The sequence below is a fragment of the Ovis canadensis genome, chromosome 5, assembly GCF_042477335.2.
Source record: "Ovis canadensis isolate MfBH-ARS-UI-01 breed Bighorn chromosome 5, ARS-UI_OviCan_v2, whole genome shotgun sequence".
NCBI lineage: Eukaryota > Metazoa > Chordata > Mammalia > Artiodactyla > Bovidae > Ovis > Ovis canadensis.
The window spans coordinates 114840054-114866244 of NC_091249.1; the positions used below are offsets into that span (position 1 = coordinate 114840054).

General features: G+C 41.7%; 1 protein-coding gene across 2 annotated transcripts; it reads left to right on the plus strand.

Moving 5' to 3' along the window:
* Window positions 1-3163: 3163 nt before the first annotated feature.
* MACIR (macrophage immunometabolism regulator) lies at window positions 3164-22991 on the plus strand. 2 transcript variants are annotated; one of them, XM_069590258.1, is made up of 3 exons: window positions 3164-3383; window positions 9998-10087; window positions 20510-22991. In XM_069590258.1, the coding sequence occupies exon 3, from the start codon at window positions 20533-20535 to the stop codon at window positions 21154-21156; it is 624 nt and encodes a 207-aa protein (XP_069446359.1). In that variant the 5' UTR covers window positions 3164-3383; window positions 9998-10087; window positions 20510-20532; the 3' UTR covers window positions 21157-22991. The 2 variants fall into 2 exon arrangements, with proteins under 2 accessions (XP_069446359.1, XP_069446360.1); XM_069590259.1 differs by lacking the exon at window positions 3164-3383 and adding an exon at window positions 4036-4369.
* Window positions 22992-26191: the final 3200 nt, after the last annotated feature.

Genomic DNA, 26191 nt, shown 5'->3' on the forward strand with positions numbered 1-26191 from the left:
TGGGCTCCATAACCCTGCCCCTCCCTTTGTTTCTCCAATTAAGGGCAGCAGCTGCTAATTTCTGAACTACCTCATTAACCACCTTTAGCGCGGTGAGGTCTTGCATCAGTGGTCTTTGTAAAAATCTGAAGTCGTCTCTATTTTCCTGGCTAGCTTCTGCCTGAAACAAGGTGGTGATGTGGCATTTCTTGCGCACCTGGCTTCATAGTTTCTGCTTTATATCCACAGTGCTGTTATCAAATCTACCTCTCCTGATCTCTCAAACTGACTGTTTGCTAGGCAATGCTATTTACACCAATGTATACTCCTTCCCAGATAACCATCTTTTTTTTTTTTTTTTTTTTTTCCAGTCTCACCCTGTATCTTGTAGAATCTTAGTTCCTGGACCAGGGACTGAACCTGGGGAGTCCTAACCACTGGACCAGACAGGGAATTCCTGATGACCAGAATTTTAAGGTAATTTTTTGGGAAGGATCCTTGAGGCAAAGATATAACTTACAAAAGGGGCATTCGAGATGGAGTGTCTGACCCTGCAGGTTCAGAAGGCCTTTCAGAACACAAGGTTGATCTTCATTTGCACCTAATTTTTTATTAGCATCTCATTTTTCTTTATAGCTTGAATAGATCGTCACAGAACACAGAAAAGCTCTGTTCTGAGCATTACCCCCCACCCCAGATCCCCGCTTCAGCCACAGCCCTTGCAAGCCACGATTGGTCTGAATTAAGACAGCACCCAGCCAGTCTTAGGTGCCACAGATACATCAACGAGTGCATGCCTGCGTGCTCAGTTCTATCTGACTCTTTGCGACCTTATGGGCTGTAGCCTGCCAGACTCCTTTGTCGATGGAATTTTCCAGGCAAGAATACTGGAGAGGATCTTCCCAACTCAGGGATCCTGCATCTCCAGCATTGGTAGGCGGATTCTTTATCACTGCGCCACCTGGGAAGCCCACGTCAGCAAGGAGCCACACACAAAGCTATGATCAGCCTTTAACTGCCTAGTGCATTGGTTTACTGGGTGTGTGACACTCAAGAGCTGACTGGAGTTTCGATTGAGTGAGAAGTCAGGGCTAGGGTGGGAGAATGAAGTGCCGCCACGAAGCGAGGCAACGTGGACACAATGCCCTCTCATGCGGGCTGGCCTTGAGCCTAATAAATTTAAGGGCAAATCAGAACTTTACCACTCTGGCCAAAGAACGTTGCCAACCTTTCAGAGCAAAGGGCAAGAACAAGGCATTCTTCTGAAAAGGTTATAAGATTTCAGACAGAACAAAATGAAAGCAAGTTTCTGAATATAAAATATACTATGTTTTGGAGGTGATTTTATGAGAATGATCAGGGAAACAATACACAACTGTGTCAAATATTACAATCCGAAATATTTTTTGGCATTCTCCTAAAGTACTGATGAAAGAAATGTCCATTCGTTTGTTTATTCAACGCATGTTATGTCGTGCCAGGTTCTGTATTTGAGAAATTATACATATTTTGTATCAGAAAGAAACATGTTTTCCTAAAATTGTTCTATGATCTTCCCATACATATTTTAGGGCACATACACTAGTATAAGGGTTTCCCAGGTGGCACTAGCGGTAAAGATCCCACCTCCCAATGCGGGAAATGAAAGAGGCCAGGGTTCGATCTTTGGGTCCAGAAGATCCCCTGGAGGAGAGCATGGCAACCCCCTCCAGTATTCTTGCCTGGAGAATCTCACGGACAGAGAAGCCTGGCAAGTTACAGTCTGTAGGGTCGCACACAGTCGGACCCAGCTGAAGTGACTTAGTACCAGCTCAGGCAAGGTAGTATAAAATGTCTTCTAGCTGCAGAGCCAGCTAGAGCTGGCGGGCTCTAACTGCAGACATCACTGTTGAAATAAGGGTTTTCAGATTATTTATCATTCCAGGGGCACATACAGATTTTGGAACAAGTTTGAATCAACATTTGTTTAAATTTGTCTTAATTTACACCAAGATTATGCTTTTTATGTTCAGATAAGACATTTTGTTAGGGGGGAAAAAAAAGAAGAAAACAAAAACGACAACAAGCTCTCTTGGATTGAGACCGAAACGCAAATTAGCACCACTTACAAACAATTCTGGGGTTCCACGGCTTGGGTTCAAATTCAGCTCTGCAACGAACTCTTGTGTGTGTGACCTTGAGAAAGTTACTTACATTTTCTACATCTTTAAAATGCAGCTCATAATTGGTCACTTCTCTTACAGAATTGTTGTGGACTCTCAATCAGAAAATGCATGCAAAAAGGCCTGGCACGTAGTGAGAGCCAAATGAATGTCAGCAACTACTCTTATCTCTGAGTCTATTAACCAGTTTGATAGAGGAGATGCTCATGCCTCGGGAATAGGACAGAAGGATCACAGGAGAGCATTTATTACAAGCACGGAGCACATCAAGTCTGAAGATGTGAAGAGCGGCTCATCAAATGAGAATCTGAATTTGCCCCTCCTCCCCACATTCACCAGATAGTCAGCATTTTCCCCAGGTTGACCCTATAGTCTGTCGTTCCACGGGTTTCTCCTAATTCTCCAGCTCTGCTCAGTGCCGCGTCCTCAAGGCTGAGACTCAGGACGAACACCGCCTAAAGTGGGGCGACTTGCGCCTCGCCAGGCCTGCGAGGGGGGAGCTCTTGCAGCCTCGGGCCGGGTCTCGACGGGGCAGGGGGTGTGAGGACGCCCCCTCAGCCGCCCCCTCCCCCTCTTAGACCCCCCCTCAGCCGCCCCCCGCCCCACTTCCAGACCCCCTCAGCCGCCCCCCAGACCTCTTCAGCCGCCCCCTCCCCCTCTTAGACCCCCCTCAGCCGCCCCCCCGCCCCACTTCCAGACCCTCTCAGCAGCCCCCCAGACCTCTTCAGCCGCCCCCTCCCGCCCTCTGCCGCGTCCTCCCCCTATTAGACCCCACAGCCGCCCCCCACCCCCTTCTCAGCCTCCCCTCGGCCCCCCTTCCCCCTCAGCCGCCCCCCCGCCCCCTGCCCCGTCTCAGACCCCCTCAGCCGCCCCCTCAACCTCCCCTCAGACCCCGCATCCCTCGGCCGCGCCCCCACCCCGCGGCGAGCGCCTCAGCGCCTCTCTCGCCCGGGTCCGCCCTTCCTCAGGGCGTGTGAGCCGGGCGCGGGAGGCGGGCTCGGCGCTGACGGGGCTGCGCCTCTGCGGCCTGAGGGAGGAGGGCGGGAAGGCGGCGGCGGCGGCGGCGGGGAGGAGGCGGGGACTGCGCCGGGCGGCAGCTGGCGCCGAGCGCGCCGGGAGCGTGGAGAGGGCACCGGCAGGCTCGAACCGGCCGCCTCAGCGCCGCAGCCCCGCGCCTCTGCCGCCCGGCTCTCGGACTCCGCGGCCCGAGGCACGACGGAGACCGCGGAGCTGGGGCCGCTGGTAGGTTGCGCGCGGCCGGCGCCTCCTCCTGCAGCCTTTTGTGCTGCGGCAAAGGGAGCGGTGGGGACGGGTGGGTGACGGGGCGGGTGACGGCGGGGGAGGCTGCCTCAGCCCGGGCTCCTCAGCGCCCGGCGGCGGCGCCGCCCCCTTCCTTCCGCCTCGCGCCCGGGGCCGGGCGCTGAGGAGCCCGGGGCCGGGCGGCCTCCGCGGTGGGCGCCGCCCTGGCCTCGGCGGACAGGTCCCCTCCCCGCTCCCCGGCGCCCCGGAGCAGGGGCCTGGGGGCTGCTGTGCGGGGCGCGGGGCCCCGGCGGGGAGCCGGGAGCCGGGAGCCCGCCGTTCCTGGGCCCCGGGGTGGGGTCGGCGCCGCGCGTGTGAGGAGGGCGCGACGGCGGCGTGCGCCCGGGTGCGCGCGGCGTGCGGCCGCCGGGGAGGTGCGAGGGGCGGTGGGCGCCCCCGCCATGCGGGCCCCGGGGGGGGGGGTGGGCGGCGGGCCCGCGGGCTCCGGGGAGAAGCGGCGCCCTTCCCGGGCCTGCTGCGCCTCTGGCCGCTCGCCCGGGCCGAGCGCCGGGTGCGACTGCCCGGGCCAGATAGCGCCTCGGGGCGAGCCGGGGCGGCCTTATCGCGCCTGCCCGCCTCGCCCGCTCGGCGGTCTGAGGGGGCGCGGGGTGGCGAGGCCGCCCGGGAGCCGGGGCGGCCGAGGGCGCACGCGGCAGAAGGCGCTGGGCATTGCTGCCCTCGCCCCACCTGTCGCCTTTGGGCCCGGCGGGAAGCGGAGGGAAGGGCTTCCCGGGCGGGCGGCCGTCAGACCTTGAGGAGGCGGGCCCCATTGTGAAGCTGCCAAACTCTCTAGTGGTGGAATCTGCGCGTCTTTGCCAGAGAGGAGATGGGGAGCGCGGCAGGGACGAGGGCCGCCGGCCCGGCCCCGTGCAGGTGTTCCGCATCCTCAGGGTCTCGGTGCTGCTCCAGCCGCCCCGGTTGGCACCCGGGTAGGTTACCGATTGATTTCTGTCGAGCCGAGATGCTCGAGTTGTGTCTGTGGTCCGACTGGGGCGCTCAGGTAGAACTGGGGCTGGGAACTTTCTCATCATTCGAGGAAAGAGGAAGAATGCAGGCATTTTATCGTGTGCTTGCTACTCCTAGCCGAAAGAGCAGTTTCTTGCACAACGTGTCTGGACGTTTCTAGACTCTTCATTTTGCATTGTTTTTCTCAGATAGCCATACTGCAGTTTAGAGTTGTAAGTTGCCTTATTTATTTTTTTAACCCTGTGGAGCAGATTGGACGCTAGGGAAATAGAAATGACCTCTTCCCCAAGTTTATTTTCCCAGTCGTTTCAAAATACAGTATTGGTTATTATGGTGAAGCTTTTTGGTACTTTCTTAATTCAAGATCGTAATTTATGCTTACGCAATTACACTTAATGAATATTTGACAGATTTCTCAGTGTTTTCATTATGTAACTGTATGCATTATAAACTTAATAAAATGACCAGGGCGAAATAAAAGGATTAACAAACCCAAAGACCTCTTGATTTGATGAGAACTGCTGTTTAGAATATGCTTCTGCCTGCGTTTTAGGTTATTTAAGTGTAAATGAGACAGTTTAGTAGTAACTCTTCCAGGATGTAAGATAGAAGGTGTTTATTGACCTTATATAATGGTCAGTGATTTTGTTTACTTTCTGTGTATCATTTTGTATACTTTGGAGAGCTAGGGGGCACATTAACCCTTAAAAGTATTTAGTGTCGTGGGAGTAACACAACGTTACATACGGGATTTTTTTTTTTTTTCTGATTTATATTCTCTGGGGGGAAATCAGCTTTTCCTCCAGAGACAGCTCTGATTTTGTCAATTCCTATCAAAATAAGTTCTTGGTTTTAAGCTTTCATTTGGAACGTTAGGCAATCCCACAGTGTACACCTGTCCCAATTCAGTTATGTTTCCCAAAGGGGAAATTTCTTGTAAAGACTGCATGTAGACCTATAGTTCGGTTACTGTCAGTCATATTTGTAGTGAAACTGAATTCTAAAAGTAGAAGGATGATTTCACATAATGATAAAACACTGGTAATCTAGTTTTAATTTCTACTAGTAGAAATGAAAATGAATGCTGCTTTTTAAGGAATTTGCTATTAAAAGAACTGATATTAGAAAGAAACATATTTTTCTTTCTGAACCAATTATGGGTTGTCTATTTAGTTTGGTGTGGTTAATGATTTGTTTGTAAGGTCAAGGATGGTTTCAGAAAAGTCACACCCTACTTTAACAACTCTTCTTAAAAATAATTGATGATTTAGTTTTTATAAGTTGCAAATAGAAAAGAAAGATTATTTTAAAGTAACCTTTAAGATGAGCATATAGGTATAGCTAAGCATTTTACTTTCGTTGTGAGTATTGTGCTTAGGCAGTTAAACCATTTTATTTCTGCTCAGTGTTTTGTTACTTGAGAGATGTTTTAGTCATCTTTTTTATTATTAATTTTTGAGACCATTGGTAGCAAAATATTTTCATTAGTTTGAATGGAATTTTTAAAAATTGCTTTTTTTTGGCAAGTCCTTGTTCATTATTGATCTCTCTTCACATAGCCACTCTGAGGAAACTGCCTGCTTCCATTTTTTTTTTTTTTTCCTTTCTGTTTTGGGAGCCAGAATTAGAACCAATGACTTCTGCTCTGCCAGTTTTCTTTGCCTAAAATTTATCTTGCTTTTCATAATGTAATCTTTAATGATTTGTGAGATTTATTTACCAAAATTCTTGAGGTCTGTATGTTGGCCTTGATATTTACAACCTTATGATTTTTGGAAGTTACATTTTGTTAAAATTTTTCATATTGCTATTTTGTTAATAGATCTATGGTGAAGTCGGAGATTTGTGGCTTTTCTGTGTGTAGGAATTTTGTGTGGCCTTGAAAATTTCCATTCGGAGCTTTTATATTTTTGGGAAAATCACTCCCTTCTTTAGGTTCACAATGCCATTCAAGTTTATTGTTACATGTATTAGATTTATATATTTCCATGTTTGTGTGTCCTCCCCTCTTGTCTCAGGCTTCACTTTTTATTCTTGCACCAGTACCTGTACAATGCTGGGACACAGTAAGACCCAAGAAATATTGTTGAATGAGTAAATGAATAGTTGAATGGCTGAGTGGATACACCCAAAGAAATACTCTTTGTAAGGAAAGCCACTGTGTGAGCAGAATGGTCTTTCTTTTGTAATTCATCGTTGTTCCATTGTTATATATTACTTTTGAGAAGGATAACAATATATAGTTACCAAACTGGGACACATTTGACAGATAAAGGGGAGTGCTATGAATAGTTATCCCAGGGTACTGGCTCTGAACTGAGACATATGGTCAACCCTACTTTTGAAGAACATGCTTCTTTTTTTCTTGTGATGTTATCTGTCACCTTGCCTGAGAAAATCTGACACACTTGTTAGTTAACTTTCTGTTTGTAGAAGCTTCATTTGCAGTCATATGATGGGTATCTTTTGCTTAGTCACCCTTGACCTAGAGACCTATGGGTAGCTCTTCGCCAGGCTTACTTTATCCTATTTTCATTGCTTACAGGATAATGTTTGTAGCAACTGCTTATAGCTTGAAGGTTTATATACTCTAACCTTTGCTCTGTTTACTTCTGTTCTTTTTTTATGCAGTATTTATTTCATCTTGTAAGAATTTCCCATGAGTTCATTTCCCTCTGTCTGTTTTTGAGAGAGGATCCATTGATACCTTCCCTAAACTTCATGTTCAAACCATTGGCCAAAATCAATTGCAAGTGTTGAGATTTATAGATTTTAAGGTATTCTAAAGTGTTGTTTTGGAGGTCTGTATTTTGGGGACCTTTGGATTATAGTTTTTTAGTTGTTTCTAATGGGAGATGATAGTAAAATCCTTATTAAATTTTCACTAGGTTCCTTTATAGGTAATCTCTTTTCTAATTAAAAAAATTTTTTTAATTGGAGTGTAGTTGCTTATAGGCAATCTCTTAAAGAAGCTGTCTTCTTATACTAGTTTCTGACCTTGTTCTATTTTAGATTCTTTTCCTCTTTTTCATCATCTTTTTCATCCTCTTAGCACCTGTGCATAGATAGCATGCAGTTACACACCAAACAGTAAGCAGAGTCTGAAATGAGTAAAAAATGGAACAGAGTTCCTGCACCTTGGTTTTGCCCTCTGCTGCTCCCTTGGACTCTGTTTGTATTCTATTTTTAGCTTGGCACTGGCTTAATAGGGATAATCAGTTACTACACTTTGTTTACTATGAAATTACCAACCATTTCCTAGACTTCCACATCAGCTCTAGTGCAAGAGTTGGATAATTATTTTAAAACTCCTCTGCTTTCAAATCCAGAATTAAGTTTTAGGTTGGTTTTCCTTTTGGTGTTGAAAAAATATTGGAAAATATGTTTTTCCGAAACATTTGAAAGCTTGAAGAACCTATCACCAGAAATATGGTGCACATTATATGAAAGCTTGAGATTTTAGACTGTTGTCTAAAACTATTTTTACTTAAAATTTAAACAGTTTTTGATTTTTCTAATGTACCTATTTCTGGGCTTTCAGTGAAGATTTCTAAAAGTCTAACTGAAATCTGTCTCACTTTGTGATAGATATAGGCCTGAAGGGGAGATACCTTTCTGTATGTGGCATCCAGCCACATAAATAGCAAATACTGACTGATACATTTTTTCCTGCCTTGGAATTTTTGATTAAAAAAATCTTACAAGCTCTGAGGAGGAAGGGTTCACGATTCAGAATGGTTTTGTATAAGACTGTCCTCTATATGCTTTAGAATTCTAACATTTTTCATGTTGAAAATAACCCTAGAGTTAGTAATTAAAGTTACCTCCCTCTAACCATGTCACAAATGTGGCAATACAGGTTTTAAATAAAATAACCCTCCACATATTTAAAATAGGATTTCACTTACAGAAATTAATGCACATTTTTCAGGAACACGAATATTGTGTAAAAAGCTACACACCTGGTCTTATCACTAAACAGAGCCATTATGTATATAAAGCGATGTCAGTGGGCTTTGGAGCCAGACAAATTGGGGTTTGAATTTTTACTTTAACCCCTAAATAGTATTACTTGATTAAATATTTTAAAAACAGGGGTAATATTTTCCTGGTGGGAGTACATAGTTGTTAAAGTGATATACATGGCATATGGTTTTGACTTGTAGAAAGTGCTAAAAAAAATTTTTTTTTAAGTTCTTACAATTTCTCTTCTCCATTAAAAATCCATTTACTTAAATAAGAAATCAGTTTGAATCTTGTAACATTAGGATGGGGGAGATTCTTTGGGGTAATTGTATTAAATAAAAAATTATCACTAGGTAACAATTTTTATTACATTGTAATTCATTTTATGTTAAAACCAGAGACTTCATTTGTGAAGCAGACTTAGTTATCTAGGTTTCTTGGTTACCCAGTTTGAAAATAATTTATGGCAAAAAATAAATGAAAGAGAAAGTGTCTGTAAATTAAAGAAGTTCCAAAGGTTGGTAACCATATTGTTTTCTGGAACTGATAGTTCCGGTAAATGCTTTTATTGATTTAGTAATAATCCATTTCCTTTGGGTCAAACTCTTCCCTGATGATAAGGAAAATAATAAAGTAACAAATGTTTTGGGGAACAAGTTGCACTGTTGCCACTTCCTCAGGCTTTGTGCACCTAAGTAGGTGAAATGAATCTCTTCAGCTGATTTGAGCCACCAGGCCTCCTAATGAGTTCAACACCACAGAAAGCCCAACAACCAAAGCAATTTTACAGGTGGAAGAAACTTCTGAGTTTTCTTGATCTCAAGAAATTAACCCAGCTAACTGGGGAGGTAGGAGATAAAGACAGATTTTCGTACACATTTCCTCCCCAGAGAAGAGGCGAAAGGCACAGAAACCATGTTAGAAACTTGTCAGCACTGTAATAACTCTCAAGAAGTGTTTTTCAGGTTGCTCTCTTTTAAAAGAGTGTTTTCAATGAGTCTTCCAATCATGTTCCTTGGAGCAGTCTTAGGGAGGATTGTTGCTGTTTTATGGCTAAAAGGAGTAGACACCAACAATTAACTGCATAATAATATCACACATTCCTAAGGGCTCTACTGCATACAAAACATGTTCACCTACCTCTCATTTCATCCACGTAACAACTTTATGAGGGAGGAAGGATGGGCTTGTCCTCATTTTAAAAATTGCTACTTATGCAAAGTCAAGGGGCAGAGTTCACAGTAAGGCAAGGCCTAGGAGCTTTTCTTTTGACTGGTCTCAGCATTATTTTTTCCCATGGTGTACTGTGCATCTGTTGAGCACATGAATAGCAATTGAAACTCACTTTTAAACCCCTAATTTTTCTTGGCCCTTTATTTAACCTACTTAGCAACTGTTAGTCTCCAGGTAGAATTTAAGCAACAGAACACAGGGGAACAAGCATGATACAATGTTTGAGGTTTAGCTGAACAAACTGGAAATTAATATTGTATTCTGTGTAACTTGTACCTGGTATTGGTCCCTCCTGCTGGTGTCATCCTGTTTTGCAGTTAGAATTGTTATAATTGCTTTATAAGTTGTGTTACTTGTTAAATTAAAGGTTTATTTTTATATTTCATGTTTAGTATCTGGAGTAGAGCAGAAAAATTATTATGCCTGTGTTCCCTTGGGACTCACTGGAAATTGTACAGTGACATCTTCTGGGATTTAGGCTGGTGAGTTATATTTTGCTTTTTCTATTTCTTAACCAGTTGTATGAACATAATATTATACTGTGTTTTAAAGACTATATAAACCAGATGAATATGAAATGTCAGTATATTGTTATAAATGTATATACTATAGGTTTGAAATTTTTAATGGTGAGAACTGAAATTATTACAAAATGCTAATGTTATATTTGAGATGTCTGACATTTCGATCAAGTAGATTTTCCTTTTTTTATTCTTATAAAGGAGGTTTCATAGAGTAACATTTTGAAATATAGTAGTTAAGAGGTAGTTGCTCTGATTTCAGGAAAGTTTTAAAAAATGTTAATCTCCAAAGAGTGGTGAAATACCTTGCAGAAAGTTTGGTTGTGTATCATCATATGTAAAGAATGGCAACCAGGTGACTGGAAGGAATGTCATTTTCAGGTGCTTGTTTTGAAGTTCACTTCGAGCGTGACGTTCCTTTTATCACATTGTGAATTTAAACTGTTAAAGACAGGCAGTGCTGTTGTTGTCTTTCTTCAGCTGTCTTTTTCCAGTGTGTCTGTGTATCTGGACTGACATTGTTGTTCTTGTGGCTCCAAGTCCTTGAAGGGGACAAATTTTAATAATTTTAGCATTTAAAAAATTAGTGTGAGTTCATGCTTTGGTATGTTATTCTACTTGGTCAGTATCTTTGTAGGTCTTTGCTTTGAATCACGTAAAGTGTTTATAAGCTTTTGGAAAATCAGTTTCATAATAAGTCATTTCCAGATTAGCAGTTAATAGCAGAATGATTCAAAAGAAGGATAGGGAAAAACAAGCACCTTGTTACATTTAATAGATACAACCTGTCAAATTTATGAAATGTATTTTAAGACATTGAAAAATGGAAGTATAACTAAAATTTTCAGAAGATTTTAAGGAAAAGAGAAAAATGTTGAGGCAAACAGCAAGAGGTTTGAGAACTATAAGTAGAAAGTACTTTCAGAGATTATTGAATAAAAATGATGTGACTGGGTCATTAACTCATTCCCCTGAAGTAAAGCACAAACAAGGAGCAATGAATAGAAGCTACAGAAATGTGTGTGTGTGTGTGTGATATCTCTGCCTCTTTCCATACAGTATACATATATGTGTACATATGTATGTATGCATAGTTATAGATGTACTTATATAGATAAATGGGGCTTCCTTGGTGGCCCAGATGGTAAATAATCTGCCTACAGTGTGGGAAATCCAAGTTCAGTTTCTGGGTTGGAAAGATCCCCTGGAGAAGGAACTGACAACCCACTCCAGTATGCTTGCCCAGAGAATCCCATGGACAGAGGAGCCTGGTGGGCTAGAGTCCATGACTGAGCCATACCCGCCCTGCCTCCCCCCACATATATGTAGGTAAAAATACATACTAACAGAGCTGCCAGAGGGGAAATGAACCAACCAGAGAGATAGTAAGTTACCTGTCATTGAAGATGTTCATAGATTGAACAACTGAGTGCAGAAGACCTGGGTTCAATCCCTGGGTTGAGAAGATCCCCTGGAGAAGGAAATGGCAACCCACTCCAGTATCCTTGCCTGGAGAATCCCATGGACAGAGGAGGCTTGTGGGTTCATGGGGTTACAAAGAGTCAGGCACGACTGAGCAACTAACACTTCACTTCTCTTCACTAAAAAAGATTCCTTCAGATTCTGGGATTATATGGTATCAGGAAGAATTTTTTTTTTTTTTTTTTTTTTAGCTCTGCTGTACAGCATATGGGATTATAGTTCCCTGTCCAGGGATTAAACCCTGACCCTTTGCATTGGAAGCAAGGAGTCTTAACCACTGGATTTCCAGAGAAGTCCCCAGAACTATTTTAAAGAATTTTAAAATTTGGAGGTCCATCAAAACTTTGGTGGTGGTGGTGGTGGTGTTCAGTCACTCAGTCATGTCTAACTTTTTGCGACCCCATGAACTGCAGCATACCAGGCTTCCCTGTCCTTCACCATCTCCTAGAGCTTGTTCAAACTCATGTCCATTGAGTTGGTGATACCAACCAACCATCTCATCCTCTGTCGACCCCTTCTCCTCCCACCTTCAATCTTTTCCAGCATCAGGGACTTTTCCAGTGAGTCAGCTCTTCGCGTCAGGTCGCCAAAGTATTGGAGCTTCAGCTTCAGCATCAGTCCTTCCAATGACTATTCAAGGTTGATTTCCTTTAGGATGGACTGGTTGGATCTCCTTGCAGTCCAAGAGACTCTCGAGAGTCTTCTCCAGCACCACAGTTCAAAAGCATCAATTCTTTGGTGCTCAGCCTTCTTTAATGGTCTAACTCTCATATCCATCCATGACTGCTAGAAAAACCATCGCTTTGACTGTAGGGACCTTTGCCGGCCAAGTAATGTCTCTGCTTTGGTGTGGCAGGCTTTTTTTAAACTCAAGTTTATTGAAGTCTGATGTTCTTACTCATCCCTGTAAGGGGTGTAGTTTGGCGATGTTGACAAGTGTGTCCATTGTGCAGTGCCAGTGCATATGGCATTTTCGTCCCCTGGACTCACTTGTGCCCCTTTGCAGTCAGCTCTTGGCAGCCATCGATTGATTGCTGTCCCAATAGTGTTGCCTTTTCCAGAATGTCATATAAATGGAATCACACAGTGCGTAAGGTTTTCTGTTTCTTTCACTTAGTGTAATCCTGGTTTGCTCCTTTTCATTGCTGAGTGATATTCCATTTTATGCATGGGCCATAGTCTCTTTATCCATTACCCTGTTGGTGGATGTTTGGGTTGCTTCCAACTTTTTTGTGTGTGTATGTGTGGGGTTATGAATGAAACATAAACATTCATGTTCAGGTCTTTGTATGAACATATATTTTCACTTTTCTTAGATAAATACCTACAAGTAAGATGGGTGGATTGTTTTATAGCATTTATTTAACTTTATAGAAAATTGTCAAACTGTGTTCCAAAGTGGCTGTACCTGACAGAGGCATCTAAGAGTCTGAAATAACTACAGCAAAGTGTGTGCAGATGAAGAAAGCCAGTTCTCATTCAGTGCAGATTTATTTCTATTTTATATCCAGTTTTAACAAGTTTGGTTAGCAGATTTTTTTTTTTTTTTAGCATGCATTGGATTAGAAACAGGAAATTAGAAGGCCTTAGGGATAGGTTGTTAGCAGTTGGAAGCAGCCAAAAATGATATTCACTAATGTGACTGTAATTACTGATTAGGAAAAAGAAAGCAGGAACTTATAGGAGTGAAATTCTTCTCTCAGATAAGTTCTATCTGACAAGTTCCCAAGCATGTCTGCATATCAGAATCACGTGAGGGATCTTGTAAAAATTTCGGAGCCCAGGCTATATCCCAGATGATTTACATCACAGATCTGGGGTGGAACACAGACATCAGTGTTTATTGATACTCCTTGGGTGTGTCGCTGTGTAGACACGTTTGGGAACCATGAGCTAGAGGCACAGTATGATAGCTTTGAAGGAGCTGCAGGCTCGGAGCTGGGACATCTGGGCCTGCACTCCTGGCTCTGGGCAGGTCCCTGCTTAACAGCTTACATGTCCTCTTCTCTGTAATCAGAAGTTCCACATAGGTGAACTCCTAGATGATTCTGGCACTAAAACTAGATGATTCTAGATACCACTGGACTGATACTAGTCATGCTTAGGAAGGACTCTGTTTCCCAAGGAATGATTCTATTCTGAGTGGTTCATTTCAAGTACCTCTTGAAAAGGATTTTCAGTTCAGTTCAGTTGCTCAGTCATGTCTGACTTTTTGCGACCCCATGGACTGCAGCACACAAGACCTCCCTGTTCATCACCAACTCCAAGAGCCTACTCACTCTCATGTGCATCGAGTCGGTGATGCCATCCAACCATCTCATCCTCTGTCGCCCAGCATCAGGGTCTTTTCCAATGAGTCAGTTCTTCGCATCAGGTAGCCAACGTATTGGAGCTTCAGTAACAGCATCAGTCCTTCCAGTGAATATTCAGGAATGATTTCCTTTTTTTATTCACATGGTATTTTTGTTCTGTATATTTAAACCGTTATGTTACACCTGTTTTGTCTTAAATAGTGTTGCTAAAAAACAAGCATATTGGAGCAGTTTCTTGATTATTGAGGATGACTTTTTTTTGATAAGCCTGATTTTACAACACTTCTGGAATGCAGTACTTCTCAAAAAAGAATTCTTCCTATAGTAGTTGTGAAACTTACCAGCTCTTTTCAGAGCTAGTCTGAGGAGCTGAGGCATCTCAGTTATATTTTCAAAATGTTGTTCCTGGTGCCAAATGTATAGGAAGCTTGGTGTCTTGGAGGGTGTTCAGAACTGAGTAGTTGCCATGCAGTCACAGTCTTTGAATGGGCTGCTCTCGATGCACCAAGTTTTCCTACATGTGTGTCATGGTTTGGACCTTTGTTTTAGTTTCAGCTATACTTCACAAATGCATGCTGTACCCAGTGTTTTCAAAATGTACACTGTGTACATTTTCCTAGTAAATAAAGTGTTTCTTTGTCTGCCTGACTGACTAACTGGAAGTCTCTCAGTCATGTCCGACTCTTTGTAACCCCATGGATAGTCCATGGAATTCTCGAGGCCAGAATCCTGGAGTGGGTAGGCTTTCCTTTCTCCAGGGGAATCTTGCCAACCCAGGGACTGAACCCAGGTCTCCTTCATTACAGGTGGATTCTTTCCTGGCTGAGCCACTAGAGAAGCCCAAGAATACTGGAGTGGGTAGCCTATCCCTTCTCCAGGGGATCTGCCCGACCCAGGAATTGAGCTGGAGTCGCCTGCATCGCAGGCAGATTGTTTAGCAACTGAGCTATCAGGGAAGCCTCATTTCCTTGTTTAGCATTGTCTAGTTTTGAATCTCATATATTTCATTATTTTAAATTAATTTATATTTTTATTGAAGGATAATTGCTTTAAAGAATTTTGTTGTTTTCTGTCAGACCTCAACATGCATCAGTCATATTTCAAAGAAATGGAGTGGGGCCTTTGAACATTGCCGGGTCTTCTGTATGCTGTATAAATACACTTCAGTGCCTCTGTTACTGACTGGATTGTGAGGGAATTTGCTACTGAAGACCTTAGGTGTCATTTAAAACATTTTTTGTTGTTCCTGTTGTTTATGAAACTTGGTTTTAAAAGTATTGTTCAACTACATGTTGACTTTTTTATGCTTATTGCATTTTCTGTTCAACTCTATTCCACAGAATATTGCTGCTTCTGGTATCATAACAGCACTTTCTGTTTTCTGTTTGCAGTTTTTGTTTTTGCTTTAAACTACATATGAAGGGCATTAATGGAAGCTGTTAAGGGTCTCTGTTGTTGTTCTCTGATTTGTAGTGCTCTGTGGTTCCAAAGTTAGCTTTGGGTCTGGTTTCTGGGTTCACATGTATTCTTACTGATGCAGTGGGTATGGTGCCTGGTCCACATCCCTGCAGTATTTACAGAGAGTGCTTTGTGATTGTTTATCTTGGCAGTATGTTTTTTGGATACAAGGTTCATCTTAGAATATAAAACAGAATGCTTTGTCATGAATCTTGTTAATAACAACAAACCCGTAAGCAGAGCTTTCATTGCCGTTTATGAAGAATGTTCTGCTAACACGGATTATGTCTCATGTAGTCAGGGTAGTTGAGTTTCCTGATGACTGCCTTTTAAGAAGAAATTTTGCAGTGAAAATTATTGGAAATTCCTATACGCTGACTTGGAGGCCTTTCACTCTTCACTGTCCTTCGTGTCATCCCTGTTGTTTTTTATAATTGGGGTACTTCTACCTCTTCAGATGGGACGGTACCTGCACTGCTTCTGCCCATTGAACAGATAATTAACCATTGATTGTGTAACGGCTCTCAGAATCTTGCTCCAGTATTTAAGTCTCGTCAGGAAATTCTCAGCAGTTTGATAACATAAAAAGTTTTGTTTCTGGTCACATTGAAGGATGAAAGGTTATGCTGCATAGTCAGCATTCTCCCCAGCTAAAAATGAAATGTTTACTTGCTAATTGACTAGCTTCTACATCGCTTTCTTAGTGCCACACAGTAGATCGTCTTTAGAAGGACAACATGTAAGTAAAAAGGATTTTTTTTAAAAAATCTAAGCAGTTTGCAGGGTCTTGGTTGTACCATTTATGCTCCTACATAAATGTCGAAATCTGAAGATGTTCTTGTATATAAGACAGTATGCTGCATAGACCATGAAACCACCTCAAAGAGCTGTTAGTTGTGAGAATACTCAGTTGTTCAGAGGAGAAGTATTGATGTTTTACAACTAAAGAGCTCAGTTTTCCAGCTCTTAGAATTGTCATCAGAGGTTCAGCAGGTAGCAGCTATTACGCATGTAATATTTAAAAGGAGCACTTTCATGTTTCAGTATGGCAACCCTCTCATTCAGAAGTTTTACACAGAGTATTGATCCTTGTTGTTGTTCAGTCGCTCAGTCATGTCTGACTCTGCGACTGCATGGACTGCAGCATGCCAGTCTTCCCTGTCCATCACCAACTCCCGGAGCTTGCTCAAACTCATGTCCATTGAGTAAGTGATGCCATCCAACCATCTCATCCTCTCATCCTCTTCTCCTGCCTTCAGTCTTTCTCAGCTCTTTTCCAATGAGTCAGCTCTTTGCATCAGGTGGGCACAGTATTAGAGTTTCAGCTTCAGCATCAGTCCTTCCAATGAATATTCAGGACTGACTTCCTTTAGGATGGACTGGTTGGATCTCCTTGCAGTTCAAAGGACTCTCAAGAGTCTTCTCCAACACCACAGTTCAAAAGCATCAATTCTTCGGTGATCAGCCTTCTTTATGGTCCAACTCTCACATCCATACATGACTACTGGAAAAAACATAGCTTTGGCTAAACGGACCTTTGTTGGCAGAGTAATGTCTCTGCTTTTTAATACGCTGTCTAGGTTGGTCATAGCTTTTCTTCCAAGGAGTAAGTGTCTTGTAATTTTATGGCTGCAGTCACCATCTGCAGTGATTTTGAAGCCCCCCAAAATAAAATCAGTCATTGTTTCCACTGTTTCCCCATCGATTTGCCATAAAGTGATGAGACCAGATGCCATGATTGTAGTTTTTTTAATGGTGAGTTTTAAGCCAGCTGTTTCACTCTCCTCTTTCAACTTCATCAAGAGGCTCTTTAGTTCCTCTTTGCTCTCTGTCATGAGGGTGGTGTCATCTGCATATTTGATCCTTAGTTACTAGGTTAGATATTTTTCTAAGAGGATGTTGTTTAGTCGCTAAGTCACGTCCAACTCCTTTGTGACCCCGTGGACTGTAATCTGCCAGGCTCCTCTGTCCATGGCATTTCCCAGGCAAGAATACTGGAATGGGTTGTCATTCCCTTTTCCAGGGGATCTTACCAATCCAGGGATCAAACCCAGGTTGCCTGCATTGGAAGGTGTGTTCTTTACCACTGGGCTGCCAGGGAAGCCCCAAAAGATAATAGAAATGCATCTTTTTAAAAACTTTTTAGTTAAGTAGTGTTTTCTACAGGGGGTGTGTTGTTTAAAAAGTCTAGTAGGCTTTCTTACATATGGTAGGTTAGAGTATAGTAGGCTGCTTGGTTGAAATTTCTAGAGTTCTTAAACCACATCTTCTATTTGACAGTCTAGGTTAAATCATTGTCTATCAGGTTAGATGTCTGAAGATCCTGTTGGATAGTTTTACCCAAGCCAAGTGATATTTTTTATGGTGTTTTGGCTGATGGGGACTTAACCAGTCATAGGTACTCACCTAAAAGTAGTGTCTGTTTTTTGTCACATCAAATTTTGACCTTTATACTTTGCCTCACTCACTTTCTTCACTTTTCTAATTTCCTAGGTATCGATTTTTCAAGCTCATGTATACTTTCTGACTTTTTCTCTCAAACCTTTGTATCTTGCCATTCATTATCCTCACCCTCTAGAGACTCTAAGAGATCCCTCTTGGTCTTCCTTGATGCAGCAGCTGCTGCTGCTGCTAAGTCCCTTCAGTCATGTCTAGCTCTGTGCCACCCCATAGACAGCAGCCCACCAGGCTACCCCGTCCCTGGGATTCTCCAGGCAAGAACACTGGAGTGGGTTGCCAGTGCCTTCTCCAATGCGTGAAAGTGAAGTCGCTCAGTCGTGTCTGACTTTTCGCGACCCCATAGACTGCAGCCCACCAGGCTCCTCCATCCGTGGGATTTTCCAGGCAAGAGTACTGGAGTGGGGTGCCATCGCCTTCTCCACCTTGATACAGCAGGATTGACTTAATGAGGGAGCAAACTTGTGATGACTGCGTTGCTGAGAGAAACCTGCACTCACTCTTCTTGACTGTGATTTTGTGCATTGTCAGCTGGCTTAGCAGTGTTTACACTAAGGGGCTAATAAGATGACTTCCAGCTTCTTAGTCTCTTTTTGAATTATCCTCCAGTTCGGAATGGGTGGAGTGTGAAATCATGGATTTTAGAAAGTTTATACAGTACCAGATGGGGATGTGGTAAGGTGACTGGTGGAAACGCATGGGCTGTCATGGACTGCCAGGCACGGGAGAACCTGGAGCAGTGTGTCGCTCAGTGTTGGCTGATTGCTTGAGTGTCACCACCCGGGCGCCTCTGCTCAGGTGGGGTGCCTGGTCTCCATCTCCTCCATAGCCCTGATTATTTAAGTCTCACTGAACCCTCCTCTCCTCTTTCAGAATGACTTCTTGCCTGTAACTGCCTGTCCAGTTAAGTATATTGGAGGCCTTGCATCTGTCTTCTTGTGCTCTTTCTGGACTGCAAAATTAGTGAGAAAGGAAAGATTAATTTGTCATTTGGCATAGAGTAAACATTTGTTTGTTCAGCATACTATCTGATGAGGCTTCATATGGTTCTCTAAAGTTTATTAGATGAGAAATCTTTAGGCTTTTGCATACATATCAAAGCAGGTGCCAGTCACCTCCTATTGCCATCCCCTCAATAGAGAAATAAATGATATGATTAAATATAAATTTATTTTTACACCATTAAAACAGAATAAAGCCAATTACTTTAAATCTAGAAGTGTTAAGAGGAACTAAGATAATTTGGTTAAATTAAAATTGAAAATAGTCTAAGATTTAGAGTAAAAAGTAAGTAAGCAAAATTATATGGATCCCCTTTGGTGTTTGCTTTATCCCAGGAATCATTCTTAATATTAGTTTTCAGTTTTACCTGAAATGTGTGGCCCATAATGAGACTAGGATGGCATCTGGTAATTCTTCATAATCTTGATTTATTTATTTTCTAATGGAGGAAAAAGGAAACACAGCATGTAAATGAAGGGATAAGGTTGGGGTTTGTTGTTTTTTTTTTAGCTTTCTAATTGCTTGGATTTTAAACCAAATTTTAGAAAATGATTCAATTAAGAAAAGGTTATTTGTTTTACAAAGGGATTTGTGAGAATTACTTAATATAATAGCTTTTTTCAGTAAATATTTAATCTTAAAATCACATTATTTTTTGACATTATTAATTGATATCAATTTAATTAGTGATCTGAGACTTTAAAAACTTCTGTCTACTTCTGATTGAAGATCAAGAAGAAATAGTTTATCAGAAGTGACATTGTCAATTTCCTTTTGTATTTTATTTTTCAAAATTTGATTTAATTATGAGTTTCTAGGAAGCTGGTCATTGTGATACTTTTTGTTGCTGAGACTTTCCAAATTATGTAATATGATCATTGTAATGAATAATATTAATATTTATTGTGACTTGTTCTGCCATTTACTAAACTGTTCCAAAGTTCAGTGTCTTAGGTGTTGCAGAATAAAATAGCTGTCAAATCTATGGTATATCTTATGACTAAATAATCAACTAACATCTGATTTTTATGTATAATATTAAAAAATGGCCTGATTTATTGGATTTAGGATTAACTTTTAAACTACAAAATGATTTTCCTTAAATAATTGGAAATATGGAAGAAGGAACATTGATAAGATGTGGGAACCTTCCTTTAAGACTCCACCATACCTTGAAAAACTTTTTTTAGGTCTAAGTTGGATTCTTTGGAGAAATTGATCAACTTTTATCGTTTACTGTATGACCCTTAAACACAGCTGAGAAGTTAAAGGTTAACTTTCATGTCAGGAATATTTTGTGGCTTCTTGAGAAATTGTGCATGATCATTTTTATTTGCTTCATTTGGGATCCATATTTAATTTGCTGAATAATCACATCAAGGAATAAACTGGTTAAATGGAGCACTGCATTTAGAGAAGTATTTGTTGCTTTCTCTTTGCTTCTCCATGAGATGATGTTAACCTGCCTTTGAGTTCTTGAAGGCAAAGAAGTAGCAGTCATTTCATGCCTGCTGTGGAACGTTTAACAGACATACATAAAAATCGGCCAGTTGTACATTGGCTGTTTTTCAGGCCCATGTCATTTCAAGCTCCCGGAGCCTTCTAAAACGATCCGGCTTGGCCCGAGGTTCTGGGTGTTATACTCTTCTAATCTGAGTCTGTCTGCTTTCAGGAGTGTGCAGACGGGTGCCTAAAATGGAAGTCGATGTTAATGGCGAGTCCAGAAGTGCCCTGACCACCCTGCCCTTGCCCGTTGCGGAGGCCAGCTCCCCGGGCAAGGCGGAGGCGGAGAAGCCCCGCTGCTCCAGCACGCCGTGCTCGCCCATGCGCCGGACTGTGTCAGGCTACCAGATCCTCCACATGGACTCGAACTATTTGGTCGGCTTCACGACTGGTGAGGAGCTCCTGAAGTTAGCCCAGAAGTGCACAGGAGCTGAGGAGAGCAAGGGAGAAGCCGTGCCTTCCCTGCGCTCCAAACAGCTGGATGTGGGACTTGCTCGTTCCTCTCGTTTGTACAAAACCAGAAGTAGGTACTACCAGCCCTATGAGATTCCAGCTGTCAACGGCAGGAGGCGGAGGCGGATGCCCAGCTCAGGAGACAAGTGCACTAAATCTTTACCGTACGAACCTTATAAAGCCCTCCATGGGCCTCTGCCTCTTTGTCTTCTTAAAGGTAAGAGGGCTCACTCCAAATCTCTGGACTACCTCAATCTAGATAAAATGAACATCAAGGAGCCAGCTGACACAGAAGTGCTACAGTACCAGCTTCAACACCTAACCCTCAGAGGGGACCGTGTGTTTGCTAGGAATAATACATGAGGGACTTGTAAGAGAGTGTAAACCAGTTTAGGTCAGCCTACACTTGGCTAGAAAATTCCACTGTTGTACTCTGTACAGGACTCTTTACATTATAGATGGTTAAATCAGCTAAGTGTTCCTGAAACATACAAATTGTCTGGATCAAAATTTGAATACAGGAATGGAATCACAGGTACTTGAGGGGAGATCATTCTAGAGTACGCAACTGCAAGGAAAAGAGAAGGTTGACCATTAGTTTGTATAGCTTTTTAGCTAGGGGGGGAAAAAGGCTTTGGTACAGTAATATCATATTTAAAATTCTGATACTCAAATTGGAAATGTTATCTGCTTGGTTCTTGCTGACTTGGTATGATTCATTAGAAATTTATATCTTAAGTACTCAAGTACTTCTTTAATCTCTGTATTTTACTATAAAATATATGTAATGATTTGTTTTATGAAATTTAGAACTTGAACATTGCTAAATTGGACCACTTTTTATTTTTAAATATTGAGTTTAAATATTTTATAACTGGTTTTGCACTGAAAAAATTAACATTTCAGATTGACAAGAGAATAATCTTTCTTCACTTGCCTCAGTAATATTATTGAGCAATGAATTTTTTATTTCCGCATGGAAAGTTATTGATCTCTATGGCTGTAAAATATTTCTTTATAGCGTTATTAAAGTGTGTCTTAATAAAATTAAATTTGGGATACAAAGTATTTATTTTACAGCGGGTTGGGGGAAGCTTTACTGGAAAGTTTCCAATATGAAGTTTTCATAAGTTGAAAAAGTTTCTTTAGTGCTTATTTTCTAATTTAAAATTCATCTGGAACTTTAAAATGGAAAGGATTCTTTAAATTGTGGATTATAGGCAAATACTGTTTGCATCTGAATGTTCTGTAAGTGAATGGAACTCTAATAGAGAAACTCATGATTTCTACTATCGAATGCTTAAACTAAGTATGAAGTGATACCATTCAGCATGTCATCAGATCATTCCAGTTTTAGTTCTGTGCAGCACAGGCACTCGTTGAAATTCTAGTTTCTAGGATTAGTGCAGGAGCCTAAAGTGCTTCTACAGTTTTAATGGGTTAATCCTGGATTACTTAACAATTTATGTCAATTGCACTGGTTTAATTTGTTGCTAAAGAAATAATGCCCTGGCTTTAGTAACAAATACAGCTCAACTATTCTTGAATATATTTTGAAAAAACATGTATGTAACTTACCTTTTGTAAAAGTTTCTATTGATTTTTCTTTTTTGACTCTTGAAGGTGCAATTTATTACTGAATTGGCATTTCTGGCAGCATAGACCTGCTTATTTTAAATTTTATTTTGGGGGCTGTCAGTTTCTAAGGTGTTAGCAATCTTGCTTATAAAATAAGAACACCTTTTAATTAAATGAGCGGGTCATTTCTGGTGCAGTTGTGACTTTTCTTTAACCAGAATGAATGACAAGACTCTATATAGGGCAGAATAAGTATTAGAAAACCCTAGGAACTCTTAATCAACATTTATTAAACTTCCACTGAGGCAGATCGTGTGAAAGAACCTTGGGGAAGTTGGCCCATATCTTACAGAGTTGTTCAGATTTCTTGGTGGGCTGGAAATTTTCAGCTGTTGTACATTTTAAAGTAAATTGCACCTTTGTAACATATTGTATCAACGGATGATCACTAAGATTAACTGTATCTATACAGTCATTAGTTTGACAAGAAATAGAATCCTGTCAGATGCCAAAGAGTTGGGATTTTTACGTTTAATGATTAAACACCATTATTTATTGATGATTTACCCTGTGGAAATGTATTATTTCTAACTATGAAATAAAAGGGTGATGTAAACACACATTGTGGTGTTGTGCTTTAACGAGATCCACTTTGATCAACAAGCCAGTTTACTTTTCAAGGATTCGCTGAAGCACTTATTTTTAATTCCATTTTTGTTAAAGAAAATATAATAATTTTGCCTTTGGTGCTCATTCACATTTCAAGGTAAAGGATGTATTCATGGCAATGATGTATGTTCAGTCACACAGCTATGTGACTGAGGTCAGGCTCTGTCCATGCACCTACATAATTTCTTAAGCTAAATAAAAATAAATAGCAGTTTGTTTTGTTTTGTTACTACTTTAAAACAGGTGTGAAGCTCTGTGACAAAAATGAAAGGGGTTAAAGTTTGAGATGTGATATATTTACTATTATCTGATTAAGTACATATATTTAATTTAAAGTTTGGTGTCCTGGAAAGAGTTTCAAAACTTAGGGTCAGTGGTTTTCACACTGTATTTGCAGAGCACCCTCACTGGCTCAGTCTTGCTTTCCCTGTACTTGAGTGCATGTGCTCCTGTAGTAGGTAATGCTATCCGATCAAGAAAAAAGGTTTGGCTAGATCTTTTTAAGCTGGAAAGAAAAAGAACCCAAAATCCCATTTTCCTTTAGCCTTTTAACATGACTTCTGTTTTTAAATTGTTCTTTTCCTCTTTTTTTGCTGTTCTGTACTAAACAGAGCATACTTTTGGCCATCATACACCTACTGACATTATCTTAAAATACACTGCAGTGTCACATAACTTTGTTTTTTTTTCATAATTTTTTTTCTTTTTAGCAAAAATATCATTCTTAGAGGCTCAGCTGATGCACTGAAGCAGTAATAAGTTTCAGCCTTGCATCAGTCCCAGGTGCGCTCCTTTTGCTCCTCGACTTCCATCTGGCTGCCTTTGTACCTCTGGTTCCAGGGCTTCCAGAGTCAGCAGTCGAGGAAGAGAAGACCGTGGGGATGGACTGAAATGTAAACCTGTTCAGAGCCCCACATCTTCCTGACTCGGGCTCAGCCAGGCTATGGTTGAGACCCACCGAGGTCTGTCCATTGCCCCTTATGCCCTTTGATGCCCACACGTGGCTCACTGTGTCTTTTCCCTCCGTGAAGTGAAGTGAAATGAAGTCGCTCAGTCGTGTCCGACTCTTTGCGACCCCAGGGACTGTAGCCTATCAGGCTCCTCCGTCCATGGGATTTTCCAGGCAAGAGTGCTGGAGTGGATTGCCATTTCCGTTTCCAGGGGACTTTCCCTCCCTGAGATGTCTGTTTAAATGATTTCAGTATTGGGGGTGTTGGGAACTTTTGGAAGATTCTAAGTTAACTTTAAAAGGCAAGTCGACCTTTCACTAAAGAAAGAATATTACTTGAGATCTTGAGAAAAGCAACCTATTTTTACTTATTTTCTCATTCTAACAGAATTCTGTCTTGAGAAGGCTTTTATTTCATTATAAGCGTTAAGTTTTTTAAAGGGAACTTTGAAATGACTCTGGCCTAAGTGGTTTGTTCTCAGTTACAGAAAGGAGGAGGTGACTGTCAGGCATAAATGCTCTAGAAGAGTTGGGGCGGAGAGACAGCAAAGGCGTATGCTACTGTAATGGAGAGAGGGCAGCAAGTATTAAGTGAATTTGCCTTTTTAAACAATGTGATTTGATTAGGGGAGTGGACATTGATGAGGAAGATTGCCTTGGAAATATAATAAATATGATTATAAAGCTACAAGTGGAGGTTGTCAGCTGTTAAGGATGCACCTTCTGTTTTGTAGTGTGCTTTTAGAATTATGAAATAAATGGATGTTTTGATACTTTAGAAAAACATTCAGGAATTTTCTAGCTGAGGAAGAACACTCCTAGAAACAAACCAAAAGAAGAAGGGCTTTGGTTTCTTATTTTGAGTTTACTGGACCCCCTCAGTTGCCACTTTAGTCGAGGAGCGGGGCTGGATGTTGAATTTGTATTCTCGCCATCGTAAAAGGACTTTGTGCCAGGTTTTGTTAAATGGTTTCAGAGGACGAGTCTGAAACCAAGTCTGCCAAGTATTGTCACCCCGATTTGGGGTTGTCTGTCATGTTACAGATTTATGGGAGAGCACAGGATGAGAAAAGGGAACTCTTTAAACAGAAGATCGCAGCATCTACTGGAAGAAAAGAGTTGCTGCACAGACAGGGGCATCTTTAAGTGTCTGGGTCGCTTCTGGAACAAAGCGCTTTGATGCTTTTGCTTTTTTGGAAAAGTTTAAAAGTTGCTACAGATACTCTTGCGAAAGGGTTCTTACTGTGTGCTAGTTCAAAGAGGAGGAGAACACTGGGTCTGTGATTGACCTTAAGTCTAATTCACTTGGAAGAATATTCTTCACCAAACTTTTACATAAAGGGATTATACATAGAAATGTATATTTAGAAGAACCTCGAATTATCTGTCCTTGGTCTGATGCTGCAGTTAGCGAAAGGAACTTAGGCAGTAAGAAATACTTGAACTTCGTGGAATTCAGACCTTGGCTCAGGATTTAGGGTGGAGATGGCAAATAATGAGCACACATACCACCATGCTTCTCATCTGTGCACACGGCAGACATCACTAACCCTTGAGTTTCACTATAAATTCTCTCTCTGAGTCCAGATGTGGCCTCCGTATTTTTCTTAGCACTTTAGGCAGCTGCTAGTGAATTTCAACATTATTGTGGAGATAAAACCTGTTTGCACACCACACCCTCTGCAATGGGTTATAGTGCGAATTTCAAAATAATCTGAATGTTTCTGAGGAGACCATTTGGAACCCAGTCTTCTAACAAGAGCAGAATTCACCCACAAGGTCCCTACTGAGAACATGCAGGCATTCTGGGGACAAAAGGGATTCAAGTGGATTTTTCCCTCCAAGGACATGCCTGTTACTGGGAGAGGAAGGCATGCCAAGTGAGTGTTTTGTAGAATAAATATTGCTTTAAAAGAAGAGCCTAAATCCTGCAAGACTGAAATCTGAGAACTGTCTTGTTCATTTTTCTGTTAGTAACTTGGCCTATATACCGAATGTGCTCATTTAACATTGCTCATCTGTGTAGAAAGTGGAAAAAAAGTGCCTTTATGGGGAAGTGCGGGGAGATGACAAATAAGGGGAAGAAGGCACAATCTTAGAGTACTGGAATCTGAGAATGATCAGGGCATGCCAATAATGTTTAGTTGTTACTTCCACCTTCCTTGTTGGTGGCCTGCTAAGATGGGCTGGCCCACTTTCTGG